Below are 15,588 nucleotides of genomic sequence, written 5' to 3'. Positions count from 1 at the left end.
GGAGGGATACAGGACGACAGCATTGACAATTTTTTTTAAATTTATGCATTGCAGTATATCAAATATACATTTCATTAGGAAACTTGATGAGGTAAAGCCGACTGCAGACGGTATCTTTTACTGTTACAGGAGAGAAAGTAAGGAGGGCAGGGTGGGAGGGTGGAAGGGATAAAACACACTACAGATTGTTCACTAGCTTTCACTTGTTCTCACGGCTTCTGTACCGACGAAGCAAGGCACCTGTGATGTGCCTTAAGGGCGTATGTCAGGATACTTCCAGTGACATATGGCCATTCACTGCATCCCCTGCCTCTTGCCAGTTGTATCGGCCCTACGATCCACTGCCAACCAGAGGCAGAGGACGAGAGAGTGGATCTGCATCTGCGCAACTGCTTGTCCACTTTAAATACCTTCACGCGCAGATGACTCCGGCAAAGTTTCAATGGACTATGAGCATTGAAAGTCCTGCGGCGATGGAGTACTGATGGTGAGGCAAGGGTTTGGTGTACCTGAACCTTAGTTGGTGCTCTGCACGTTAGGCGGTCAGACGGTGATGGTCGTTCTGGTACTCGTGAGAGACGGGAGGACTGGTTCGGCAGCTCGTCAGACGACAAAGCAGCCCTATTTAGGATCGCTCTGCTTTCCCTAATCCAGGGAGGGGCCTAGAAAAGGTGGCCTAAACATAGCCCGTCTCAAACCAGCACAAGTGGCAAACTGCGGTCACTTGTTCACTAACATATGCGGTCAAAAAAATAATAAAATAAACAGTTACCTTAAATATCTAATGATTGGAGTCTGGAACGTCCGTACTTTACAGGATAACGAGCATAATCAGTGCCCAGAGAGAAAGACAGGACTTATCGCAAGGGAATTGGCTAAATATAACATCGACATTACTGCCATAAGTAAAACACATCTTAGTGACTCTGGACAGTTATGTGAACCGCTCGGAGGTTATACCTACTACTGGAGTGGAAAATCATCCACTGAAAGGGCGGAAAGTGGGGTAGGCTTTGCCATACGCAATAAATTGGCATGTTCACTAATAGAACTCCCAAAAGGTATCAGTGACAAAATAATAACACTCAGACTTCACCTGGCATCCAAGAAATATCTTCACTTGATCAATGTATACGCACCTACATTGCCATCTCCGGATGAAGAGAAGAACAAGTTCTACCAAGACCTCCGACTTGTCCTTAGGGATATTCCTTCTGCAGATAAACTTCTGTTACTTGGTGATTTTAATGCTCGTGTTGGGAATGATTTCAGTGCTTGGAATGGAGTCCTCGGTCGCCATGGGATTGGAAAATGCAACTCGAATGGTTTGGATCTTCTAACTCTATGTGCCGAGTTTGAACTCTGTCTGACAAATACATATTTTCGTCTGCCTGAAAAATATAAAACGACATGGATGCATCCGCGATCTAAACACTGGCACCTTCTGGATTATGTGATAGTACGGAAAAAAGATCTTGGTGACGTACTGGTCACACGTGCAATGAGAGGCGCTCAGGGATGGACAGACCATCGACTCGTGAGATCCAAATTAAAGATAACTTTGAAGGCACCACGCCGAGCTTCACACAAAATACCAACAAAATTGTCCTGCAAAATCTTGGCCAATGATCAGACTATGAGAGCAAAACTGGATGAAAAATTTGGTGTCGATGGCCTTTTGATATCTGAATCTGCCCCTGTAGACGAACAGTGGAGTGCATACGCTGGCAGACTGCGTGGCTGTGCTTCAGAAGTCTTGGGAAAGCCTCAGAAGAAGCACCAGGACTGGTTTGACGACTCAGATCCAGAGATCAGAAAGCTAATTTATGATTTCAGAACCTCTCTTCGCACCCCTGATGATAACAAGCGTAGAGCAGCGCATTACAATCTGAAAGTGAAGGTACGTGCTCTCAAAGACAGTTGGTGGGCAAATAAAGCAAATGAAATACAGCTATATGCCGACACACACCAAACGGGCAGATTCTTTGAGTCCCTGAAAACTATCTTTGGTCCAAGAGTTGGGAAGATAGCACCAGTCTATAACAAAGATAAAAGTTGTCGGCTGACGCAACAGAGTGACATCCTGTCTCGGTGGGCGGAACATTTTAATGACGTTCTTAATCCCGACCATCAGACAACCGATATTCCATACATAGAAGCACTTGAAGACCTGCCAGTTGAGGAACAACTTGCGGATGCCCCTTCCTACGATGAATTCATTTCAGCACTGGCTAAGCTGAAAAATGACAAAACAGCAGGATTAGATAACTTGCCATCAGAGCTATATAAATATGGGGGGCCAAACATCAAGAAACCATTGTTTGCTCTGATCTTAAGGATTTGGGAGTATGAAATGATTCCACAAGACTGGAAAGATGCTTGTATTTCCAAGATCTATAAAGGCAAGGGTGACATATCAGACTGCAGCTCCCACAGGGGCATTTCTCTTCTCTCAGCAGCGGGAAAAGTCCTTGCCCACATAATTAACACCCGGTTAACACACTTAGCAGAAAAACTGCTACCAGAGACCCAGTGTGGCTTTCGCCCAAACAGAGGCACAGTGGATGCCATATTTGTTGTCAAACAAATGCAAGAGAAAAGCTTAGAGCAACATCGGCCTTTGTTCATGTGCTTTGTAGACCTGGAAAAAGCTTTTGATCGTGTCCCACGGGAAGCTCTCTGGATCATACTAAAGAAAACTGGGTGCCCTGACAAAATTGTCAGTTTGATTCGGCAGTTTCATGAAAACATGATGGCAAAAATCCGCCATGACGACAAGCTCTCAGAACAGTTTCCCGTGACATGTGGTGTAAAACAAGGCTGTGTTCTGGCTCCCACACTCTTCTCACTTTACTTCGCAGTTGTTATGAGAGACGCGTCCAAAGCCTGTAGTAATCAAATTAGTCTCGACACAAGGACAGACAAAAGTGTCTTCAACATCTCTCGCCTCAGAACAAAAAGTCGCGTAACCAAACTATCCATCTTAGAGATTCTCTACGCGGATGATGTATGCATGATGGCTAATTCTTGCGAAACTCTTCAGACTTACATAAATCTGCTAAATGCCTCCTGCAGAAGATTTGGCTTAGCCATTAGCATCACTAAGACGCAAGTTCTCAAACAGCCACTTAGAGGTCTTAATGCAGATGACTCTAGTATTGAGATAAATAACAAACCCTTGCAAAATGTGTCAAAGTTCAAATACCTGGGAAGCCAAATTAGAAGTGACAACAGCCTGACAACGGAAATCGCAGCGCGTATAGCCAGCGCAGCCTCAGCCTTCGGTAAGCTTAATGACCGAGTATGGAAATCACATGATCTCAAACTACAAACAAAAATTGCAGTCTACAAAGCAGTAGTATTATCCACCTTACTCTATGCCTCGGAAACCTGGTGCTGTTACAAAGCTGACATTAAGAAGCTAGATAAATTTCATCTTCGATGTCTGAGATCAATTCTGCGCATCAAATGGGAAGACCGTGTCCCAAACACGGAGATTTTGCGCCGCATGAAACTGGCTGGTATTGAAGCTTTAATAATGAAACATCAACTGAGATGGAGTGGTCACATAGTACGCATGGATGACAGTAGGTTACCTAAAGCGGTGTTCTACTCGCAGCTCTCGTGCGGGAAGAGGAGGAAAGGTGGTCAACACCTGCGATATAAAGACACCATCAAACGCCACCTTGCAGCCTGTGGCATTCCAAGCAACCGTTGGGAGGAGCTAGCATTGCGCCGATCGGAGTGGCGATCAACTGTACATAAGAGCATCGAGCAATTCGAGCAAAAGCGTCTAATGAACCTGGATGTTAAAAGAGAGCTCCGAAAATCTCAGCTCAAGCCTGTCTACACGTATACTTACAACTCTGCTGGTCAACTTCACTGTGCTCCATGCAACAGGATATTCAAAGCGAAATTCGGATTCGCGAGCCACATCCGAGCCTACCACAACAAGGACAGAGAAGACTGACGGAGTCGCTGTCGCCGGACACGGCGAGGAGGACATCATCATCATCATCAAATTGAAACGTCCCCTTAAAACAATTATACATATGAAACGTCCACTTTGAACAAATTATACAAGACTGTGCTTAACCTGGCACACAATAATTTTAGCGCAACGCAATCTGACTTTCAATAACCCCTACAAAACAATGGCCCTGACTAACTTTAACCTATACCTTTTACAAATCACTTACCTCACAAAAATCTTCGCTACTCAAGCTACTGCAAAACAGCGAGCGCCACTACTGCCAGCTAAATAAAAGATTCAAACCACTGAAGGTACTAACTACTGATAGGGATAGTTAGCAAATGAAAGATATTAATAGAGAACAAACAATGTATTTACCTTAATATTCATAATTGACATTCAGTCTTACAGATTATCAAAACTCCGCCATCTCTCTCCCCACGTCCACCACTGCTGGCGGCTCACCTCCAACTGCCCAGCGCTACGCGCTGTTCGCATCCAGCTATAGCAGTTCATGACAACAATGGCAGACAACAATGCAAACTAGCCACATACTGCACACAGCACAGCCAGTGATTTTCATACAGAGTGCTACGTGGCATTACCAATATAAAAATCTAAACAGCCTACTTACATAGCCCCCATGCTCCCCACAAAAAATTTTACAAATTTTTTTGGCCAGTGGCCAATAATGATTTGATAAAATTTTTCATAATTACACTAACAAAGATATCCAATGCACACACTTATTGATACAATGTTGGTCAAAAGCTAAAATTTTCTCACAGTCCATAAAGACAGTCCTGATCATTCATCATAATAGTAATTACAGTTTTTTTCACAAAGTCTCATTAGTAAAAGAAATTGCACACAGAAGTAGTGGATTTCCATGCAGTCTTGAAGAAGTAGTGTTGTCCTTCCAACGGAAAGACAGTGCTGACTCGTGACATGCTGACAGGTAATGGGCCACAACAGAGCAAACCCACAGCAGAGTCAGTCGACGTTTCGAAGAATATTGGTACGTAGGTCATCACTGAGCAGACCCACTGCAGTCCTGGTAGAGATTGTGGTATTTGTGGGCCACCAGAGGTGTAGACCCACTGTAGTCCTTGTAGAGATGGCCAGCAGCCATCTGTTGCGACTGTGCAGGTGCACAATCACCATTAAAGAGTCTTGCGGATAATAGAGCAAGTCCATAACCACCACTTGTGCACTCACAAAGTTTGTGGAATTGTTCTTAGAACCAGCAATGCTGTTATCCAGTCCCTTGCTGAATTAGTAACACACGTGCAAACACTAACAGTCCCTACTTCTCACATATTGTCCATATACTATGACCAACAGAAATGTGTGCAGTGAAATGAATGCTTACAAATTACTTAATTTGATTAACTGGCGTCAATTACAATTATATAACATAAGAATACAATTACAAAGATACAAAATACATCATTAAAAACATAACAATACAGATAATATTTGTAGTAATAGGGGCTTTACAAAAGAATAGAAATAAACATATACATCAGTGTTACAGGAATGATGACATGAGGATAAAAATAAAAGATCAGAATCACTTTTGAAACGTCAACTTCACACATGAGCATTAAAACAACACAGAATAAATAATGTCTAAGCATCTTTACAAAGAAAATAACAGAATATTAGAAAAATTCTACAACATAGCTCTCATCAGCTAAACACATAAAGACAAAAAAAAACACAAATACACAAGGGTACACAAACACATAGTGGGATAACACCAAAAGGAAAGGACAACACACAATTACATATTTGGAAAAGGCAGCAAAGAGGAAAGGACAGGGTTTGGTTTACTGCAGTATTTTGCTTGGAGATCTCCCTTCATTCCATAGATCGTTCGTCTTATTTCAACCTTTGCTTCCACCAAAAAAAATCCTATCTAAGCATGCTTTCTGTATTTATATGTTCACATATTGCTTACCTCATCATTTATTTCCAAGAAAATCCTACCTATACCTCCTTCCTGTATTCGATTCATATTTCTTTCAATATAATTATTTCTGATTGTACCATACTCATTTGGGCCCAAATCTTTCTTCGCAATGCATTCTTTACCTATTCTCCATAGTCAGTTTCTTATATAGTCTACCCCCTCTTAAGCTAACTTAAATCTACTGAGCTCAGATATATATACCAAGGGACGAGGCAATGCAGCATCACAACAAATCAACACAAACAGAAATGACAAAAAATGCAAATTGGCAAAGCTAGCAGCATAAATTAGCAAAAGTCAAATTCAATAACACTATGCCTGGCAAACAGCAGCAACTTATACCTAAACATGACATAGCGCAAGCAGAAAAAATATTACAGTAAAAACAACAATGCAGACAAGGGAAATGCATATTCACATCTTAATGTCTATGTAATTAAAGTGGTCATCTTAATGTCTATGTAATTAAAGTGGTCATCTTAATGTCTATGTAATTAAAGTGGTGCACCATAACAACTTATTGTAAAAAAAAATATTACCATGTACTTGAAAAGAAAATTTTGTTTTACTGTTACTAGTTCCTTCGTATTGTTCTTTCCTTTCCAAGTGCTCCTTTTTAAAGAATGTGGATTACAAAATTATCATTTAATAGATCTGTTGACAGAAAGAGTTCACATTAGCAAATGCATCTCATTTTATAAAAGCAATGCTGCAACACAGCTGGAAACCAGACATCAAATGAAATAAGCAATTACACAAACCAAAGCATAAAAATATCATTCAGTAGTCATGTGACATTTCATTTCATAAGTTAATGGCTCTCAACTCTCGTAGAAAGACACTTGTCATAATCAGGTGAGCAGATGTACGAATATTTCCCATCAATTCATAAGCATTTCAATAATTAGCACAAAGTGCGAGTAATCATATGTTTTCAAGTAACGAGCGTGTCGCATTAGCGATGCCCTCTACAAAGGAATGTCATAAACAGAGGTATAGGCCTCTCTTTGTCCTTCTCTTCCACCTGTGCGTCTGGCACACCCTAATGGCTTTCTTTTCTACCTGAGCGTCTGAAAAGGCTTGTTCTCCAGGTGTCTGACACACCTGGGTGCCCCCGTCGCATTATGTGCAGGTGGTCACTTAACTTTCTTACGGAAATATTTACGACAGTAGTTTCCGCTACAGTGACAGTCTCATATAAAAATATTTCACAGGTCAAGAATTTTATTGACATAAACATACCTCAACAGCATAATACACATCGTCGTCGTAAAAATAACATCATAACACCTCAGTCAAATGTCAAAAACGTCGTAGCTTCCTCCAATGATTTCAAAACCTAAAGAAAATTCTCTGCTCATTTCAGTAGTGTCATCTACCTCAAACGTACTTTAAAAATTATGATCTCATACCAAAATACATCATTCAAAGCTCTCATAGTATCACAATGGTACCAAAAAAATATGAACAGTGCACAAAGTACAGACAAAGTACAATTTCTTAAGTGTGAAGTAATCCAACTCTGTAATTGCGTAAACATGTGTCACTGACATAAAAAAAAAGTTTGTCTCTCTCAGTTAAATGATCAGATAGCTGTGTAATTTATGTGTTAGAGAAATATGGTACCGATGTGTAAAGTTGTATAAGCAAATACCATATTAGCTAGGGCTCCTTGTGCTTGCCAAACACATGGTACACAAAGTAGGCGTGTACCCCCCTGAGGTTTATTGTAATTGTATCCTCAGGTATTACAGCTTACAGCAATGAAATGAAATGTGTCACGAAAAACTTTCTTTGTAATTCAAAAATCTCTAAAAATAAATGTCTTAAGTACAAAATTAATCACTCAAATACGTGTCCAGTAGCGCTAAATGTGCGTCTTGCTCTAAGATAATCTCTGGGGAGTGTCGTAGTTATTGTCCTCCGAAAGCTAAGTTCTGCAGAAGTCAATGTACTTACCTCATGATACACAAAAGTGAAATGCTTTGCGTATAGATATCATACTTATTACGCTTATTGCCGTGATGAGGAAAGTACTGTGCTGTAGAGTATTGTTGTGCTACGGAAAAGGCTGTCTCATTGTAGCTATACCACAAAAGTTACTACTAAAACATGTCTCACTTTATAGAAGAATTCAGAAAAAACTGTGCAGATATAAAACAGATACACCGCAAAAGCAACATTGTAAATTGTCACGCATTAGCAGCGTCGTGATAAAATCGTGTAGCTGTCACATAAACTAACCACTGTGTCATCTGGCATTTCACAGAAAGCACCTCAAATCCAGAATCCACTCGTAAGCAAACCAAAATGTTGCATGAAAATTTCATTAGCAGTGCTGGTATATGTTCTAAGTATGTAAGCCGTATATTCGTTATGTAATCGTGCAACTAACAAGGAAGAATGTATAAATAACAACACTGTGTCGTCTGTTCGCAATAACAATGCATTCGCAATTACTTGTCTAAGTTACCTATGTTCTTGACTGGATGGTTAGTTAACTTTAAAAACATAGTTGCATGTTAACAGTTTCTCAGTGGGACAAATTGTACAAGTAGCGTGAAGTGACAATTGCAAAGACTAAGTTAAAAAGCAGATTATCTGTCAATAAATGGTTTTACATGAGAAATGTGGTGTAAACCTTTACTCTTCCTAGTACGCAGAGTTTCAACTTCAACGCAATTATCATGTGGTATACGTCGGATTCTGTAAGGTCCATTGTAAACTAGAAAGAATTTGTGACTCAAGTGTTTCTTCTTATGTGACAATGAATGAGCTTTAATGAGAACTTTCTGACCAATATATAATTTCTTTGCATTTGCTTTACCGTGTAGTTTTCTCCTTTTGTCTGCTGCAGATTTTATATTTTTTAGAGCCAAATCAATTATGTCTTTGTGTCGAAGTTTACGTGTATTCGGGAAAGGTACAAGCTCTCTGATTCTGTTTGGAGGTTCTTCATTCTTCAGTACAAGAGTAGGTGGTAAAGCAGTGGAATCATGAGGCATTTCATTCAGCACATTTTGAAATAAGTGTAAATATCTGTCCCAATGCTGATGCTTTCTGTGACAATAAAGTCTGCAAAGCTTATTGATTTCTTTCATAATCCGTTCAGACGGGTTACAATGTGGTGAATACAATGAAATAAAAACAGGTTTGATTTTATGATTCCGAAGCATGCGTGACCAAACAGCAGATCTGAATTGCGGTCCGTTATCTGAAATGACTTTACTAACGTGTCCAACTTCACGTAAAAAATTTTTAACAAAGGCGTTGGATACAGACCGTCCAGTGGCTTTACGTAACGGAGTGAAAGAAACAAATTTTGAAGTAAGTTCAACAGCGACTAGAACGTACGAAAATCCATTCGATGTTCTGACAAGGGGTCCCACGAGATCAACAGCAGCAAATTCTTTTAATTTGGAAGGAATAATAGGAAACAACGGAGCACGATGTGAGATAGTAGATGGTTTCGCCTTTTGACAAAGTTTACAAATAGACAAGACTCTTCCAATTCGCTTTTCCATATTGTTAAAATAACAAGTCGTTCGAAGAATATGATAACATTTTCGTGGACCAAAATGTGCGTAGCTGAAATGAATGTACCAAATGAGCTTATTAACAAAATCGTCTGGAATGCAAAGTACCCATAGCTTGTCATCAACAGTGCAGCGTTTGAAGAGTATGTTGTTTCTAACCAGGTAATAATGCCGAATCTGAGTGTGTGTCTTTTCATGCCATTTACTTTTGATATCTTTCCAAATCGGATCTTTATCTTGTTCATGAGCAATGTCCTTTAAAGATGTGGTGATGAAGTTTTCAAAGGCGACTTTCTGAATGTAAAGAATACTGAAATTTTTCTCGAGGTTGCCTTCTGTGTTACTTTTCTCAAGCCCAGCCGGTGCGCGTGACAGCGCGTCCGCAACAATGTTCTCCTTACCGGGAATGTAGACTATTGTGAAGCGGAATTCTTGCAGAAACAATGCCCAACGTTTTAACCTATCATGATTTATACATTTCATTAGGAAACTTGATGAGGTAAAGCCGACTGCAGACGGTATCTTTTACTGTCACAGGAGAGAAAGTAAGGAGGGCAGGGTGGGAGGGTGGAAGGGATAAAACACACTACACATTGTTCACTAGCTTTCACTTGTTCTCACGGTGGCTGACACTTTCCCTTTTTCTTTGTAGTCGTCAGCCAACCGTGAGTACAAAAGAGAAAGCTTTAGCATCTTTTGACAGATAATTCCTGTTTTATTTGTGTTTTATAGCAAGTGTACATTACAGCTCAGTTAAAGCACAAGGAAAATGCGTGGATGTCCATACAGACATGCACGTACCTATACGTAATTTTTATTACCTATTGTAATTTATAAATGAGCGACTGGTGTTTCTGTAACATTTGCAAGGAGTCTTTCAAGTATGAAATATGAGTACCCTTGGCCACCGTCCAAACAAGAGTGCTTACAAGGAAAGGCTTTGTTGGTTTCACTATACGCATACCTACATATTCTGCGAGGGGGCTGACTGGACATTGCACACCATACAGTCACCCGTTGAGGGTGAAGAGCCGTCTCGATCGCGAAATGCGGATTTTCAGTCCCCCAAATGCAAAAATTTTGCTTATTGACGAACCCATTCAAATGAAAGTGGGCTTTGTCACGAAGCCAAAGCATACAATTTTTTTTTTCCTTTATCGTATTTCAGTTCCCCAGGGGGGCAGGCTGGCAGCGGCATATGCACTGCTCTTCAGTCGAAAGACATAGAACATACAAAGGAAGACATTTAAAAATAATATAAAGGAGAAAATATGGTGGACATAGATATAAAAAAGGGGGAATATTATGGAAGACAATAGACAAAAAGGGGCGACTGTAAAATGGAGATAAAAACCGTTATACAAGCGGCGCACACAGGAACCACACATTGGGACAGTTAAAAGAACACAAGGCAACAGATGACCGGAGCATAAAAGTATCGATGGACGGCGTAGCACATAAAAATCACTGACAGTAACACTATGTACAAGTCCAGCACACAATTAAAATCACATCTCTCGACGCACAGGAGAACAGCATCAAACACAACACTGACGCAGCACACTGCGATGAGCAAAACGGAGTATCTGCCAGGTGGAAGGAGATGAGGGAGAAGGGAAGAAGGGAAGCAGGGGAAGAGAAGGGTGAGACGCGCGGGGGCGCACCGAAGAGGGGCGGGGAGGGAAGGACATGGGAGGGAAAGAGGCGAGGATGGGGTGCACGGACTCGGGAGGGGGGGGGAAGGAGGAAAATCCGCTCGGGAGAAGGAGGGGAGATGAAAAGGGGGAATCTGGGGAGGGTGGAACAAGGCCAGGTTACACTTGGAAGGAAGGGTATACGTCACGGCGAAGTTCAACATCCGGGAGGGGGATTCCATACAGTGCATACTAATTGTCATCATGTCTCGCGGCCCACCGTGCAGTTGGAACGTCCTAACGCAATCCGCTCAGAAGTTATGACGATTTTATTTCATACAATTCAATATTCGTCACCCTGTATGTGTCACTCGTGAGCAGCGAGTCGCTGTCGTAATTAGTTGTTTGTCTTGTGATTTACGCAGTTGCGGGTGGAGAGACGCAGGCGTGTGCTTGGGCAGAGCTCGCTGGACCAGGGGTCGCCCTGACTCCTGAGCAGCTCGCGCGGTGCGGCCGTCTGCGTGTAGAGGGCAGCCATGCAGCAGGTGAGCTGAGGCAACATTGTCAGTCGGAAAAAAACCGGGCACCTTTACGTTGACTTCGACAGGCAATAAACAATACTTCTACTACTATTACCACAGCTACTAGCGAGTCGTACCTATACGGCAAATAATATGCATCACGCAAAACCCTTTTAACTTTTTAAATGGGTATAGTTCTCATCATTCAAATCTTTTTCTAGTAGCAATAACAAAACTATTCCGTTTTTATTGCAATGTTTTTCTTCACGCTGTTAAGATTTCAGTAATTTTAAACAGGTATTCCTTGTCACTCACATACCTAAAGCTTCAGAGATCCGTGTCGCAACCTACACTCATGCTCATAAGTTAAGGATAATGCTGATACATGGTGAAACAACGCTCTGGTGGGCGGTTTGCGGGTTTAAATCACCTCGGGGTATGACTATGCGGTACATTTGACCTGCGGTCGTCGCAAGGTGCCGCTGGCAGCAGTCTACAGACGCAGAGGTGTGTTGGTACACGTCAGAGTATGGTGCAGCGAGTAAGTGTGCAGACGTTTTCAGACATGCTAATGATGACTGTGTGTTGAAACTGGCTCAAAGAACACATATTGATGACGTTGTGAGGGGTAGAATACTAAGGCGACTGCAGGCTCGTCAAAAACAGCAGGTCGTAGCATGGGCCCTACGTGTGCCACAAAGTGTGATCTCAAGATTATGGCAACAATTCCAGCAGAAAGGAAACGTGTCCATGCGCTACAGTACGGGACGTCCACAGTGTACAACACCACAAGAAGACCGATATCTCACCATCAGTGCCTGCAGACGGTCACGGAGTACTGCAGGTAGCCTTGCTCGGGACCTCAACGCAGCCACTGGAACAGTTGTCTCCAGACACACAGTCTACAGACGACTGAACAGACATGGTTATTCGCCCGGAGACCTGCAAGGTACATTCCACTGACCCCTCGTCACATGAGAGCCCGTAAAGCCTAGTGTCAAGAACACAGTACATGGTCATTGAACAGTGGTCCCAGGTTATGTTCACGAACAAGTCCAGGTAAAGTTTGAACAGTGATTCCCGCCGGGTTTTAATCTGGCGTGAACCAGAAACCAGATTCCAACTCCTTAATGTCCTTGAAAGGGACCTGTATGGAGGGAGTGGTTAGATGGTGTGGGGTGGGATTATGATTGGTGCACGTACACCCCTGCATGTCTTTGACAGAAGAACTGTAACAGGTCAGGTGTATTGGGACGTCATTTTGCACCAGTGTGTACGCCTTGTCAGGGGTGCAGGGGGTTCCACCTTCCTTTTGATGGATGATAACGCACGGCCCCACCGAGCTGCCATCGTGGAGGAGTACCTTGAAACAGAAGATATCAGGTTAATGGAGTGCTGTGCTTGTTCTCCAGACCTAAACCCCATCGAGCACGTCTGGGATGCTCTCGGTCGACGTATAGCTGCACGTCTTAAAACTCCTAGGACACTTCAGTAGTTCCGACAGGCACTGGTGCAAGAATGGGAGGCTATAACCCAGCAGCTGCTCGACCACCTGATCCAAAGTACGCCAAATCGTTGTGCGGCCTGTGTATGTGTGCAAGGTGATCCATATTGATGTCGGGGTACATGCACAGGAAACAGTGGCGTTATGTAGCACATGTGTTTCGGGATGGTTTTCTCAACTTATCACCAATACCGTGGACTTACAGATCTGTGTCGTGTGTGTTCCCTATGTGCCTATGCGATTAGCGCCAGTTTCGTGTAGTGCCACGTTGTGTGGCTCCACATTCTGCAATTATCCTTAATTTATGAGCATGAGTGTATTACAGACACAGATACGCTATCTGATGAAACGTACCTGGACTCTTGTCAGCGGATATTGATATGGGGTATGTCCACCCTTCTCATTTATAACGGTGGAGTCTGCTGGGGACAATTTCAGTGAGGTTTTTGAATGTCTGAGGAGCAGTGGCAAGTCATTCTTACTCAAGAGCCGAAACTAGAAAAGGTAGTGATGTTGGACGAAGTGGTTTGGAGTGAAGTCAACTTTTTAACTTCTACTATATGCAGTTCGCAATGCTATAAAATGAGTTTATATACACACATCAAAAAAAGTTTTGCATCATTTTGGATCCGACAGTTCCGGAACCTGTACAGAAATTGGAATAGAGATCAACATAAACAGCATTTCCACCCCTTTTATTGCTCACGAAAACCACACATTGCATGTTGTACCACCATACAGCGAGACCTTCAGAGGTGGTGATCCAGACTGCTGTACACACCCTTACCTCTAATACTCAGTAGCACATCCTCTTGCATTGATGCATGCCTCTGTTCGTCGTGGCGTACTATCCACAAGTTCATCAAGGCGCTGTTGGTCCAAATTGTCCCACTCCTCAACGCCTATTCGGCGTAGATCCCTCAGAGTGGCTGGTGGGTCACGTCGCCCATAAACAGACCTTTTCAATCTATCCCAGGCGTGTTCGACAGGGTTCATGTCTGAAGAACATGCTGGCCACTCTAGGCCAGCGATGTTGTTATCCTGAAGGAAGTCATTCACAAGATGTGCACGATAGGGGCGCGAATTGTTGTCGATAAAGACGAATGTCTCGCCAGTATGCTGCCGATATGGTTGCACTATCTGTCGGGGATTGACATTCACGTATCGTACAGCCGTTACGGCGTCTTCCATGAGCACCAGCGGCGTACGTTATCCCCACATAATGCCACCCCAAAACAGCAGGGAACCTCCACGTTGCTGCACTGGATGGACAGTGTGTCTAAGGCGTTCAGCCTGACCGGATTGCCTCCAAACACATCTCCGACGATTGTCTGGTTGAAGACATATGCGACACTCATCGGTGACGAGAATGTGATGCCAATCCTGAGTGGTCCAAAGATGGACCTCGCCATGGACGTCGTGAGTGAAGTTGCGCATCATGCAACCTGTGCATCATGCGCACAGTCTGAGTCGTAAGAAGACGTCCTGTGGCTGCAAGAAAAGCATTATTCAACACGGTGGCGTTGCTTTTAGGGTTCCTCCGAGCCAGAATCCGTAGGTAGCGGCCATCCACTGCAGCAGTGGCCCTTGGGCAGCCTGAGCGAGGCATGTCATCGACAGTTCCTGTCTCTCTGTATCTCTTCCATGTCCGAACAACATCGCTTTGGTTCACTCCGAGATGCCTGGACACTTCCCTTGTTGAGAGCCTGTCCTGGTACAAGTAGCAATGCGGAAACGATCGAACAGCGGTATTGACCGTCTAGGCATGGTTGAATTACAGGGAACACGAGCCTTGTACTTCCTTCCTGATAGAATGACTGGAACTGATCGGCTGTCGGACCCCCTGAATCTAATATGCGCTGCCCATGCATTGTTTTTTATGACTTTTGGCGGGTTTAATGACATCTCTGAACAGTCAAAGGGACTGTGTCTGTGACACAGTATCCACAGTCAACGTCTATTTCAGGAGTTCCGAGAAGCGGGGCGATGCAAAACTTTCTTTGATGTATGTATTTAAGTATTTACCGATTTCTTAAGTGCAATAAGATGACATCTTCGTACTTCTTTGATGACATTACACATTTGGGCAGGTAACGTTCGCAAAGCATTCGCCAAATCCAGACTCGTATATTCACAGGCTATAGCGTGATCCGATCACGCATATTTCAGAAATGGGGATAGGTAGAAAGATTTGTTGTAGAATCTTAGAACATATTCTGAGTTCAAACATAATGAGCTATCTTGAACAGAATGACCTCCTCAATGCCAGCCTTCGTTGATTTAGAAAATACCGTGTGAAACTCAACTCGCACTTTTCTCACATAACATACCGAAATCTTTGGATCAAGGCAACCACGTAAATGCTGTAGTTTTGATTTCCGAAAAGCATCTAACTCAATACCGCAACTGCGCTTATTGTCGAAATTACGTTCATATGGGATATCA

General features: G+C 42.7%; 1 protein-coding gene across 1 annotated transcript in view; it reads left to right on the top strand.

The window, feature by feature from the left end:
* Positions 1–1,636: 1,636 nt before the first annotated feature.
* LOC126092686 (protein pygopus-like) overlaps positions 1,637–15,588 on the top strand; it is a 50,564-nt gene continuing 36,612 nt past the window's right edge. The window contains exon 1 of the mRNA XM_049908409.1: positions 1,637–1,900. Coding sequence (XP_049764366.1) covers positions 1,637–1,900 — 264 coding nt within the window. The remainder of the gene's footprint in view (positions 1,901–15,588) is intronic.

Source organism: Schistocerca cancellata, chromosome 7 (genome assembly GCF_023864275.1).
Source record: "Schistocerca cancellata isolate TAMUIC-IGC-003103 chromosome 7, iqSchCanc2.1, whole genome shotgun sequence".
Lineage (NCBI taxonomy): Eukaryota > Metazoa > Arthropoda > Insecta > Orthoptera > Acrididae > Schistocerca > Schistocerca cancellata.
This window is presented reverse-complemented; position numbering and strand designations above follow the sequence as displayed.